Source organism: Sinocyclocheilus rhinocerous, unplaced genomic scaffold (genome assembly GCF_001515625.1).
Source record: "Sinocyclocheilus rhinocerous isolate Xijiao unplaced genomic scaffold, SAMN03320098_v1.1 scaffold140, whole genome shotgun sequence".
NCBI classification, from domain to species: domain Eukaryota; kingdom Metazoa; phylum Chordata; class Actinopteri; order Cypriniformes; family Cyprinidae; genus Sinocyclocheilus; species Sinocyclocheilus rhinocerous.
In genome coordinates, this window is record NW_015642053.1 from 3,334,615 (window position 1) to 3,347,589 (window position 12,975).

Sequence of the window (12,975 nt, forward strand, 5' to 3'; positions counted from 1 at the left end):
TGATGCGGAGAGACACAGAGGAGATGAATTGTTGATTAAAGTCGTTATTTTTGTTTTCTTCGCGTACAAAAAGTATTCTCGTCGCTTCATAACGTTACGGTTGAACCACTGATGGCAGATGGACTATTCTGACAATGTCTTACATACTTTTCTGGACCTTGACAGTGTAATTTACTTGGCAGTCAATGTGACAGTCACAAGCCTCCCGGTTTTCATCCAAAATATCTTAAATTGTGTTCCGAAGACGAACAAAGCTTTTACGAGTTTGGAACGACATGGGGGTAAGTGATTAATGACAAAATTTTCATTTTGGGGTGGAGTATCCCTTTAAGCTTGAAACACACTGAAAACTTAGCCCTGAAGTTTTGTTAGCTAAAAGTAGTCATGCGAACTCTTAGAACATTTATGGTATTTATAAACTTTTTATTGTAATTTTCCAACCCTGTTCATAGCATGATCTGTTCAGTTTTGCCATGACTCTTTGCCACAACTCATACCATTTGTGATTGGATGATTACATTTGATTCAGAAAATGTTGTCTTGATACAGTCGTCATCAGTTCAAAAGGAAGAGGTTAATGCCACTACACACTGGAAATCAAGAGATGCCATTTTATTTTGACAAGCTCTTCTGGTTTTTTAGTATTTTTTTGGTTCTTCATTGGCAGTGGTGCCCATTGTATGTTGTAAGTTGTAAGTATTTTAAAAAGCAAAGGAGGTGCAAAATGAGAAAATTGTTAGAAAGGACGAAGCGTTCAAAGATTGTAACTTGAGGCCTTGACATTACTTGGATTCAAACCAAATATAGATTGTGTAGTCCTGCCCTTTGTGCTGATGTTATGTTGTGTATTTTCACTCTGGCATCTGACAATAATCCCTCTTCATCAGGCTAGCCATGGCTATTGTTAAATGAGCCGCATGATGCATCTCTTTTGTGTGCTCCCACCATGCCTCATCTCCTCCTTATAATAGTGTTTTTATTTGCCGTTCTCTAGTGATGGGAAGTGTGTTGGTATTAACCTAAAGAAACAGACAAACTGGTGTTGTTTGGGCCGATAAAGCAGTAGTGTTCTGGCAAGCAGACGGCCCTGCCTCTTTGCAATAGAAAAAAATGCAGAGGAAACCTTGGAAAAAAGAATAGAGAAGGACAAAGGCATAATTACACCGCCACCAAATCCAGGTGAAGACTGTAATATTTTAAGCTAGAAAAGAGGACCTTATTAGCAGCTACCAGACACCAGAACATTTATATTGATTTTATACAGAAGTTCAGTAAACAGTACAGTAAGTTAATACTAAGAAACTTTTGTTTTAGTCATAAAATTGGCAGTTATTTTGTCTTTTTTTGCTCCACCAATGAAAATAGTTCAACGGTGCACTTCCTAGCAACACAGTAGTGGTATTTTTAAATAAAACACTTTTTGAATGATTTGTTTTAAGTGAGTGATTCAGTGACTCACTCAAAGTCTCTTGTTTCATTCCTGAATCAATCAATGAGTTTTTTTAACTAATAAGTTGAGTGAATGATTAAATGATTCACATAGACATTTGGTTCATTCCTGAATCAACCTGTTTTAAGTGGTTTTGAACAAATCAGTCACATAAATGATTCGGTTACTTGTTGCCACCTACTGGCTAAAACAATGAAGCCTGCAAAAATATTTTGCATGGAAGTTTTTGTATAGTGTAGCTTAGATATGGGCAGTATGATAATTATACTCAGAGTAGAAATAAATCAGAAACAGTCATTTCTACTGTTACAGTAACTTGTGTTAATGTCATTATAGAAGTTTCCAAAGTGTAAAACAAAAATGTCACTGCATAAAAAACATCCATTTACATCAAGTAGATTACATCTTGATCCCCCCAGGCTCCCATAAAGCTTTGCTCATTTAATTTTTAAAAGCTTCTCAGTTTGCAGTGGCTTTTTTCCCCGAAAGTGGGTCCATTTCAACCGCAGCTTTATATAAGCTGATCGGTAAACATGTTTAACCAGTGCATTTTCTGTGTGTTATGAGACAACTGTTCGGCTCATGAGTATTAATGAACTCAAAGCTCGAGTGGGAGAATCCCTAAGTGTTGGTAACTGTCAGATTCTGTCAGCGCTACGAATCCTAACAGCACAGAGTAGCGTGCCGCTGCGTGCTTCCGATTCAAACTCATGTTTGATGTCTTGCTTTCACGCCCTCCATTTCTACTTAAGCCAAATTACTGCAGACAGTCCTAATTCTCCCGAGAATTTTTGTTTGTTTTGTGAGAATACATATTTTACATATCATTGGCACGTCGCTGATGTATTTAGCAGCATATAAGCGAAGAGAGAGATGTTTTTTCTTGACGGATTTTTGCTCTGGTTTTGGCTGAATCAGGGCTGTCTTTGTAAGAGACCTGACCGGGCTTTAAGAAGACGTTCTAAATAATGAAGCATGAATCGAGGACCCCTTGGAGAACTCTGCTGTCCCGCAGAGATCAGTCTGTCACACAGGCATAATCGCCATCGTCTCTCCTCTGCTTTCTGTTTTATAGGTCAGATAAGGAACCCTTTTTGTGCTTGAGCACTAATATAACTATATTTTTGTAGGCTTTATTCACAAGACCATAATTTTAATGAAAAAAAATCTCTGTGACATAACATACAATTATAATTTCAGCACATAGCTCACACAAAAATGAGAATTCTGTAATTATTTAGGCCTACTCACCCTTATGTTGTTCCAACCCTGTATATAACTTACTATATGAGAAGATCCTTTGAAAAATGTCAGTTTTTTTGTCCATAAAATGAAAGTCATTGGGGTCCAATATTGTTTTGACCCCAATGACTTGCATTTTATGGACATAAACTGTTAAAATGTTGTATAAAACATTTAGCATGTGAGCGAAAATTGACCAAATAGACCAAAAGAATCGATTGCAACAAATCAGTGGAACTTTCTTTGTTTCCAATTTATTTCGGCTGAACCAATCAAAGCACACCTGACCACCTGTAGGTCTGAAAGAGCATTGTTATTTTACTCTAGGCACAGGTAGAGCTTGCTTTAATATGAATCTGTACTATCACATGACGAGTCCAAGCACTATTCTTCATTCGTTCCTATTGTTTTGAGTGGATTACTGTGGGACGGAGAGAGCGTTTAAACAAAACTCAGTGGATTGGTGGATTAATTTAAAAAGAGAGAGCAAGTGAAAACTAAAATCAGTAGGTGTTTAAATGTGCTAAAGTCTTGAGAGCTACTCGGGGGCGGCTGTCAAAACATGCAAATGAGGGTGACGGCACATTGTTTTGACAAATATAATTAAGGTGTTTCAATTTGGAGTCCTGCGATACACAGGACTGCAGGGCTCCCCAAGCGCTCTGCTAATTGTGAAGATTGCTTTTAAGATCTGAATGCTCGTTGGGTTTTTGTTTGCTTTTTTCTTATTGGATAATGAACTGTTAGGAAGTGTTAGATCTTGGCATCGTTTCGACTGAGGTTTTTGTCAGAGATAGGCAGGGATGAACACCGTGAGGTGTTGTGTTTTACAGATAATTAAGAGGCAAAATTTGTGTTTGGCTGTTTGATCTGCCTGTCAACTTTCTGATTAGAGGCGTTACAGGCTTTAATCAACAGTAATGAGATCATTAACGTTCCTAAACTGTTTAAAAGAACGTCAGGATTTTCTTCCAGTCCGACATATTGGAGCTTGTGAGTCTGGCAGGGTGTGAAGTTTGCTGGTGTTCAGTAAATGATGTGCAGCATGTGATTAGGAGGAAGTGAGGTGATTATAAGAGCAGGCCTCCCACTGCAGCAGCCACGCCAGCTTGCGTTTATCTGTTTCTCACTTCTCTCTCTTTTCGCTCTTTTACCGGCTTTGCTTCTTCCTTTCTATTCTCCTCTGCAGCTCAGAGTGAATTACAGCACGCATTTCCTATTCACATTTCATGTTTCGTATTTGATACCACACTTTTCATCTGAATCCGTGACATTGTCAGCCAAAAAAATGCATATTCGCAGCACTGAAGTATGATCCGTGTTTATCATGACATATGAAGACGAATGCATGTGTTTTCTTGCTTTCTTTGAACGCCAGTGACTGTACACAAAGACTAATCTTTTGGACTGGCCCTCTCTGCTCTGAAAGGGATGGAAAAAATGCACCAAATAAAGTGGCGGCACATGCATCAATATTAATAAAGTCTACTGACAGTGTACCACTGTTTATTAATTTCGCTCGGTCACGTTTGGTGCACATTTCATCTCAGCTGGGGCCTAATCTGCACGAAGAAATAATTTCCTCCTCCGAAAGAATGAAGTGAACGAGTGAATGAGGTCCATTTGATGGGTGCGGATTGACCGGTTCGGGCACGGTAGATGTATGGCTCTCCAGTGGCCCATGGAAATTCTGCCTGTTTAATTGAGGAACCTGAAAGCAGTGGGCAGCCTGCACTTTTTGTAAGTGAGGCAATCAAGACCTGCCCCAGACTCTATTAGTTTTCATTTGGATGCTTCAGTAATGCCAGTTGATTAAATTGAAGCAATTTGCTGCAAGAAAAACTAACCATCCTACACCTTTCCCACCCACCACATCAACAGCGGTTAGGTTTTACTGTAAGTGCTGTTGTTTGGGCTCCTTTTTCTCTTAGTTGTATGTCAATTTGTGGGCGATTGTGCAATTATGGGTATTTTGACTATTTAACGTCTAGAAAAATGCAAGTAATTTATGTTAAAACATTTATCATATTTGCACTTATATAAAATAATTTATTAATTATTTTATAAATACTTTATAATAAATAAATTATTATATAAATAATTTATAAAATAATGATTTGTTTTCGTTGAATAAACAGGATCATGATGCAAACATATTACATTTAATTGCATTAAGTGTCAAAGTGAGATGGTATGTTATAAAATTTTACTGGCTAGTCTAGTTAGTTTTTTTTTTTTTATTGGATTAATTCTGGCAAATTTAACCTTTCAGCACTTAAAATTTAGAAATAAGTCATTAAAGTGACAATAATAATTTTAAACAATATGTTTTATGCATAGTTGGTTATTATAGGCTGTCCTATAGAAAATTGTTTCTCTCTTTAATTTGATTTATTTAAATTTTTCTAGAGGACAGAAAAGTTCTTCTAATTGAAGAATCACTCCTATCTGCTTTTATTTCAACTATAAGCTCACTGATACAGAAGTCGGTCGCTATTGATGCGATTCTTATCTTTGCTTGTTTTTGAGCTCATGGGGCATTCTGCTGTTGAACCTGTTCTCCAGCATGCCTTGTCCTCCGTTCCATCCAGGGTCTCTGAGAGAGTCTTCCCTTTCAAATCAATCTCAGAGGAGTGGAAGTAGGAGGGGAAATCAGGGTTCATTTTCTCTGTCTTCCCCCCAGCTTAAACAAATGGTTCTATTAGCGCACACTCTCCCTCTGGCGTGGTCATTCATACCCATTAAACCTGTGTCTTATCAGCCAGAAGAAGCCCTCACATCTCCACACACAACAATCGGCAGTAATCAGGCCTTTAGAAGAGTGTGTGAGATGTGCTGTGTGAGCTGGGAAGACAGAGACTGAGAGAGAGAGAGAAGAGAATGATTAATAGGGAAAGTTGAGTGGCCGGCTAATAAAGATTTGTCTTAATCAGAAGTGATTTGTCAGAGCAGAAGCGCGGCAGGGTCAGGGCTGAACCAATGAATAAAACACAGCCCAGCGGAGTGAAAAAAGGCCAGTGAAATGGGGCCTGATTACCCAGCGCTTGCTCTCGCACAGACAGGCCATGGCCCTTCTCTCTCTCATTCATCCCTTTGAAACTAATACATTCTCTTCCTATCCATATTATTCTGTCCATCCTCTGTCTGTCTAGGCTGTTAAACCCAGTTTTGAACAAGACTAGGCCCAAATTTAGCTTTGGGTTGATGATTTTACCTTTGTACTAAAGCAATAGTGGATGCAAAAATTATTATATATAAAGGAACATTTTAAAGAGTTTTCACGGGTCTTTAACATACAATCGGGTAAATTACTATATCCATAAATTCCCCCAAGGAACATCATAGTAGCGCTTCATATGGCTTGCAAACTACATTTTATGCATTATGAAGCCAAATAGTAGAGTTTGTGGTCGATATGGTTCACAAATTGGACCAAATGATTCAGATGATTCAACTGGTCACAGCAATTTTCTGGGAAAAAAAAATTCTTTTAAGCATGCTATTTTTAAGTGTTTACAATATATAATTAAGTATAATAATAAACAATATGGTTCACAATTTGAACTGAATACTATAAAATCGTGATGCAGTAATCTTTATTGCATTTTTTAAAACGGTCAGTTATGCAATGTTATAAAAAAAGAACAGTTTGAAAATACAGTTTTAACAGTTTTAGTCAGAATTGTATTATTTTTTTGTAAATAAATTACAGAGGGAAGTAAAAAAATTCTGGTTAGAGGACTAGGCCAAATTGGAATATTTCTGGCAAATGTAACATTTTAGCACTCTTAAAAATTAGAAATAAGTGATTTAAATTGACAATAATAGTTTTTATCTACAGTTATTTAAAAAAAAGTTATAGGCTATCCTTTTTTCTTTGTTTTATTTATTTATTTAAATTATTTTTATTTATTTATTAGAATTTGTTTACAAATCGGACTTCCACTAATCTCATTCGGGAACAGGATTAGTAAACTAATCGTTCTTTTGTGCCAGTTCTTGTCAGTGAACCGACTGATTTATTTGAGCAGTTTTTGAAGACTCTTTTTTTTTTTTGATGCACATAAGAAAGTAAAGTATTCGCTTTGGGTGAGTAAATAATGAAAGAATTTTCCTTTTTTAAATAAAAAAAAAACACATTTTGTTTTATGTTTGTTCATTCTACAACAGAGAAGATGCTCAAATTTGGTGGCTCAGCAGTTGAATACTGTAAACAAATAACAAGAATAATAAAAGTGCCATCAGCACTTTGCTCCCAGACAGGGGAATAACTTGTCTAAAATAAAGAGAAAGGAACTGTGTTTCTGCTTTGCTTTGTGTGTGTGTGTGTGTGGGGGGGGCAGTCGTTGTTGGACCTGCCTTTACTCTTCCCCTGGGCACTTTTGCTCTCATTTGGCTGTGTCTGTGGATTGTGTCCAGATAGAAGTGTGTGTGGTAACCTTCAAAAAGTGGCTGCAACTCTGTAATAAAAAGCCGTCCGGAGCCTGGGAGTGAGCCTGTGTCAGGGCATGTACCCTTTCAGCTCTGGGGACAGACAGAGGGCTTCAGACAACTCAGAGAGGACTCACACTCAAACAGCTGCTGTAAAATTGATGATGTGCCCAATTATACGTGTCTGCTGAGGGGAGGTGGATGGATGGATAGAAGGACGAGGGAACGGAGAGGTAGAAAACGCTTCTTCCCCGGTGTGTTCTGCCTCCATCTTGCTGCCAACGGCTGGCAGGAAGAGGGGGATGAAAACGAGTGACATTCAGACCTCCGAGATGTCCTGAGTGATTTGATGTTCCTGCAGGCCAAGCTCAAAGGCAGACAGGCACGGTCATTCACAGAAGGGAAAGACAGACAGACCGAAAGATAAAAGAAACTTTGACTGCACTAACACAATGTTTCAGGAGTGTAGGGATGGGAAAAGTAGTAAAGTTGAAGCAATATACTCAGAATAAAAGGAAACACGATAAAAAAAGATAAAAAAGAAATGAATAACAGCTAAAGGAATTACTGGTAATTAAACACTCAGGCTTTCAACGTGTCAAGGTGTTTTAGAGACTTCTCGAGCTGAATCATAATTCATCTTTAAAGTAGGACTGGGTACTGATACAGACTTCCTGATCTGTTTTGATACTAGCTCTCAATTTAAGTTGGATTTGATTTGATCCAATTCATTTCAGTTTATTTTGCTTATATATGAAAGAAATCCCCTGATCTTGTGTTGTAAATTGCATAGAACTGTTCATTAAAAGAACCGGCTCAAAAGAGTCATTATTCGGGATTAACGACCACCAGTCATGCTATAGGTTTTTGAGTCACTAAAAAGAAACAGGTGGTAAGATTCGTTTGAGGATATGATTCACATTGTTCATGTAGTATGTTTGCTTCTGCTTGCCGCCCACGAAGACAAAACATAGAGTTTTCTTGCAGTTATGTTGCGGTACACAGTCTTTCTTCTTTTGCCATGGCTTCTGAAAAGCAGTGTAGGTGAACCTGTTAACGTGGTACATTATGTAAATATAAATTTTAGAAATAATGCTGACATCTTAATGTTGACATCTGAAGGATGTACTGTGCTTTACAAAAACATGATCACATAATAATTGAAAATATGTTTAGAGTAAAAGATTGATTTTATTTAAAAAATGAAAATTAAATTAAGTACAATTTAAATGATGATTGCATACAGTAGATTATGCATACAATAGATTATTTTTCATCAAATTGAATTCATTCTTATTTGTGATTTTTTATTTTTTTATTTTAAATAGACGCTCTGGAGCTTGCTTAAAGTCTGTCATCACTATTCCTTGCAACTAGGTTTCTTGCGTTTTTTTGTTTTGCTTCGCTTTTATTTAGTATTGCAGCTCATAGATGTGAACTGCACTAAGTTTTCTGCTAGTTTCAGAGTTTCCTTTTTTTTTAGAGAGCCTACCTGAGTACCATCATTTGATTTGTTAGACATTAAATTATGACCACATAAATAAATAAACAGTCAGCTTAATATTGAGTGAAAGAACAATGATAATTTGAAATGTAATAGTATTGGCACAGTTCTGCTCTAAATTATCGCAGTGAGAACAGAGATCTCGTCCACAAGTTGTGGTCAGCAATCAGTTAAAGAGTCTGCATTAAAACAAGCTCATCGGTAATGATTGTGCTGTTATGGATTTTAGTAATATCCTTGTTAAATGGGCCTTGGGGATCTGGATCTTTAACTAGAGCAGGCCTGTGGAAAAGCTTGGCGTCAGGGTCATTTAAATTGTTAATAGGGCCTTAAACGGGGGAAGAATATTTTATATCATTATGAGCACGAAGCCATGTTCGTAAGCACGGAGTCTAGTTATTTATTTATTTAGTTTTTTTTTCTTGTTTCAGAACGCCTGTTTTTTCACAGCTACACCCTCAATTTACAGAATGTCAGCATCCTCATTAAAGCGTGTGATAATTAATTAGCACCTCATTAAGTAGACATGTATCTAAAGTGCTGCACACAAAAGAATAACTGACCATAATTCATGCTACACTTCAAGTATATAGTTTTATTGCACATGATGACCTGAGCTCTGAATGTAATGCATCTTGGTGTCAATATTTTGTGTATTGTTGCATATAACAATTAAAATAATACCACCGTTAAAGGGATAGTCCACCCAAAAATGAAAATTGTCATCATTATTTATTCACTCTCATGTTGTCTTTCTTTTGTGTAACACGAAAGAAGATACGAATGCCTGTTTTTTTTTTGTGTGTGTGTTTTGTTTTGGACCCCATTGACTTTCATTGTATGGACAAAAACGGTTTTAAATATTCTTTGAAATATCTTCTTTTTTGTTCCACAGAATACATAACATCATTCAGGTTTTAAAGAAAATGAGAGCAAATGATGATGACAGAATTTAAATTTTTTCAACTATCAACTATTTTCAACTATCCCTCAACAATGTCTAGTGAAAAATTAGTGATTTTTCCCTCTAACCGCTCTTTTTTTTTTCTTAGTAGAAAAGGAAGGAAGAGAAATCATGTCGTTTTCCCCTTCTCAGGGAGTGATTGTTTTTCTCTAGCCAAACTCTCTGCTCAAACCTCTGCCACATTCTTGTCCAAGTCTCATTACTCTACAAATATACGAATCGAGAAGAGAGACAGATCAGATCAGATTATTAGTGAAACATAGACAGAGACAAACGGATATATCAAGAGAGGAAGAGAGCCGTGGAATTGTGGGTTGGTAAAGTTCCTCTCACCCCTGGGATGCGGTGTACACTCGGCTAATCGTCCAACAGTGTGTGTTTTTGTGTATGTGTGTGTGTGCTTTTGGAGCTCGTTCTTAATGGCAACATCAATTTGCGGTCCCGCAACTAAGAGAAATATTTATCTTTGCACTCATGCACAAGGGAAAAAGAAACCGGAGTCCATAATGTGTTTTACAGTGTGTTGGCCGCAGGAATATTACATTATACAGAGTTTGGTTTAACAGTTTTATTCCGTGTTTTCAGTGGCACAGGTTTTATGCAGTCAGTCAGCCAACCCTCCTGTTTCTTGATTTTGTGGAAATTCTTTTATGTACCTGCTCTATTTTCCCCTCATATTCTTTTAATTCATTTGTATTCACTTCACTTTCTTTAGAATGAATGTTAACTTATGTGGATGCCAACAATCAGAGTCAATGGAGATAGCGAAGCGCACGACCCTTGAATAGGAGACCTTGACACCGAAATATCTCGCTATCTAGAAAGGCGTCTGAGAAATATGACAGTCAAGTTTTCTATTGTACCTATTGTGCATAGCAACTTCGTTTTTTCTCCTTCTGTTTATTTATATCTCGTTGAGCGTAGAATATAGAGCGCTGACAGGATTGTTTCATTTGCGCTCGGACCCCTTCATGCCAACGGTCTCATCTATCATCTGAAGTGATATATGAGCGAGCGTGTCTGCGCGCTTGTGTATTGCATTGTTGCCATTGTGGCTGTGTCACATTCATTTGTTTAAAGGCCCCTTTCGCCCTGGACAGAGACAGATAGCAGTGCTTAATTTTCTTTACACAAGATTTCCACTCGCGGGTGGGTGGCAGCGTGTCTCAGGCTCGACGGCCGGACACGGTTATGATGGTTATTAATATCTCTATTCGCTCTTTTAATCTGACCTATCTGTCACATGCGCTGTGACTGCTCCATCAAATCTGAGTATCCTTCAATCTGTCCCCACTCTGATTGGAAATTAATGAAGGCGAGAGACGCGTTTAAGTGTCTCGGTCTTTCTCGTTCTGTGCGAATGCAGATGTAGCCCATTCCTCTGTTCCTCGAGCGTCACGCTGTCTCTTTGAGAGCTACACCTGTGTAGCGTAATCCAGTCATGAGTGCGTTGTTTACTCACAATTGTTTGGTGCATTTGAAAGCGTAGCTTTGATCCATGCAAAGATTTTTCACTTCACTTTTTTTACTCACTTCCTCTTCAGACTGCTAATGTGGTTTCTACTTATAGTGGAGAGGGTTTTTGCTGGAGGAAGGGATTTTTGTTTTGTTCATTGTTTTTTTTCTCTTTTGACCCTTGGGATGTGAATATGACAGTGACCACAGACAGGCTTGTCAGACGCCATGTATGGGATGTTTATCTAAGTGTGAGCGTGTAAATGGGTGTACGTCCGTGACAGATGAAATGTGTTTGTAAGCGAGCAGCTGAATATTGCATGTGCTGATCGGGCTCGGTCTGATGCGGCATGCTGGGATATGCAAAATATTTAAGACAGCATGTTGGTGAGAAGGAGATGTAGTTTGAGATCCCCAGACATTAGAAATCAGGGTTGTAACTAGACTTTTACATGAGGCAGGGTGTTGCTAGGTGGTTGCTATGGTTTTTTGACAGCTTTTTTTTCTCAGAAGAGCCCACTTTCAAGTTTCTGAGATCCTGATATGTCCCTCCTTCGTTGTATTTCTATAACTTGAGACAAAGTAAATTTTTTAAGACAAGACACTTCCAAGTGATACACTTGGTCATAAGCCAGAAATCTCCAATTCAGCAGCACTTACATACATCAAACTTTTCATTTTTATTCCTTATTTTATTTATATTCTGAAGGTTTTTTACAGAAGTGTTTGTTCTTATAACATTTGCCTGATTTATCTAACATTTTGTTTCCTTTAAATATGGTAAAATATTTATTTTATTATTAGAGAATATATTTAATAATAAAATATAATATATATATATATATATGTGTGTGTGTGTGTGTGTGTCTGTATTTAATTATATATTTTTGGTTATTCTAATGCCTCATTTGCATATTTAAACATAACATTTCAGATTTGTAATTTTAAATTTTAATTTTAAGTTTTGCCTTAATACTAATTCAAGAATTTATATATTTAGTCATTTAGCAGACGGTTTTATCCAAAGCGACTTACAAATGAGGACAATGGAAGCAATCAAAATCAACAAAAGAGCAATGATACGCAAGTCTCAGTTAGCTTAACGTAATACATGTAGCAAGGTTTTTTTTTTATTTTATAATAAAAAGAATACAGATAGAATAGAAAAAGAATAGAGCAAGCTAGTGTTAGAGGCCTTTTTTGCTTTTGTTAATTGTATAATAAATAAAAAGAAAAGAAATAGATAGATAGAATACACAAAGAATAGAGAAGCTAGTGTTAGTTTTTTTAAATTCAATAAATATATTTCCTTTGCAGTTTATGTGCATGTCTTCTTACAGAATAAAAAAATGAATAAACTTAAAAAATCTAAAAATAAAAAAAATCCACCCTAAGCAAACATATACGTTTTTACACCCACAATTCAGCAACATTTTCGCAAAAAAAGTTCCTTTGTCTTAGTCTTGCGTTCCTTTGTCTTAGTCTTGCAATGTATTACAACTCAACACAACAACACAGAACTAACTTTCAAACCAAGCAGCTTTCTTTTGGTCAGTGCAGCAAATCCGTGACCAACTTATTACAACATCTGTGTGAGGAAATCTTTCAGACTCTCAAGAAATTCCCAATTGCATGAATTCGTATTGAAGCAACTTGATTTTGCCCCAGAAATTTCGCCAAACGGCAGTAAATACAAGCACACCTTAACATGGCCTGTTTCTCCTTTTATCCTCTTACAGAGCAAGTGGGACAGGAGATCCTCACCAACCTGCACAGTGACCGTGAGAAGATCCAGAGATCCCGCGATCGGGTGAGTTTACACCCATAAACACACTCCTTAGACGGTCCTCAGGAGTCAATACTCATCCAGAACAAACACACATATGCTTTTCTCATTAAGCAATTACACAGGCTTACGAATACTTGACT

General features: G+C 37.1%; 1 protein-coding gene across 3 annotated transcripts in view; it reads left to right on the plus strand.

The window, feature by feature from the left end:
• Nucleotides 1-12,975, plus strand: part of vti1a (vesicle transport through interaction with t-SNAREs 1A) — a 134,713-nt gene that overhangs the window by 69,465 nt on the left and 52,273 nt on the right. For all 3 annotated transcript variants that reach the window (XM_016572349.1, XM_016572346.1, XM_016572347.1), the window contains one exon: nt 12,786-12,856. In XM_016572349.1, coding sequence (XP_016427835.1) covers nt 12,786-12,856 — 71 coding nt within the window. The remainder of the gene's footprint in view (nt 1-12,785; nt 12,857-12,975) is intronic.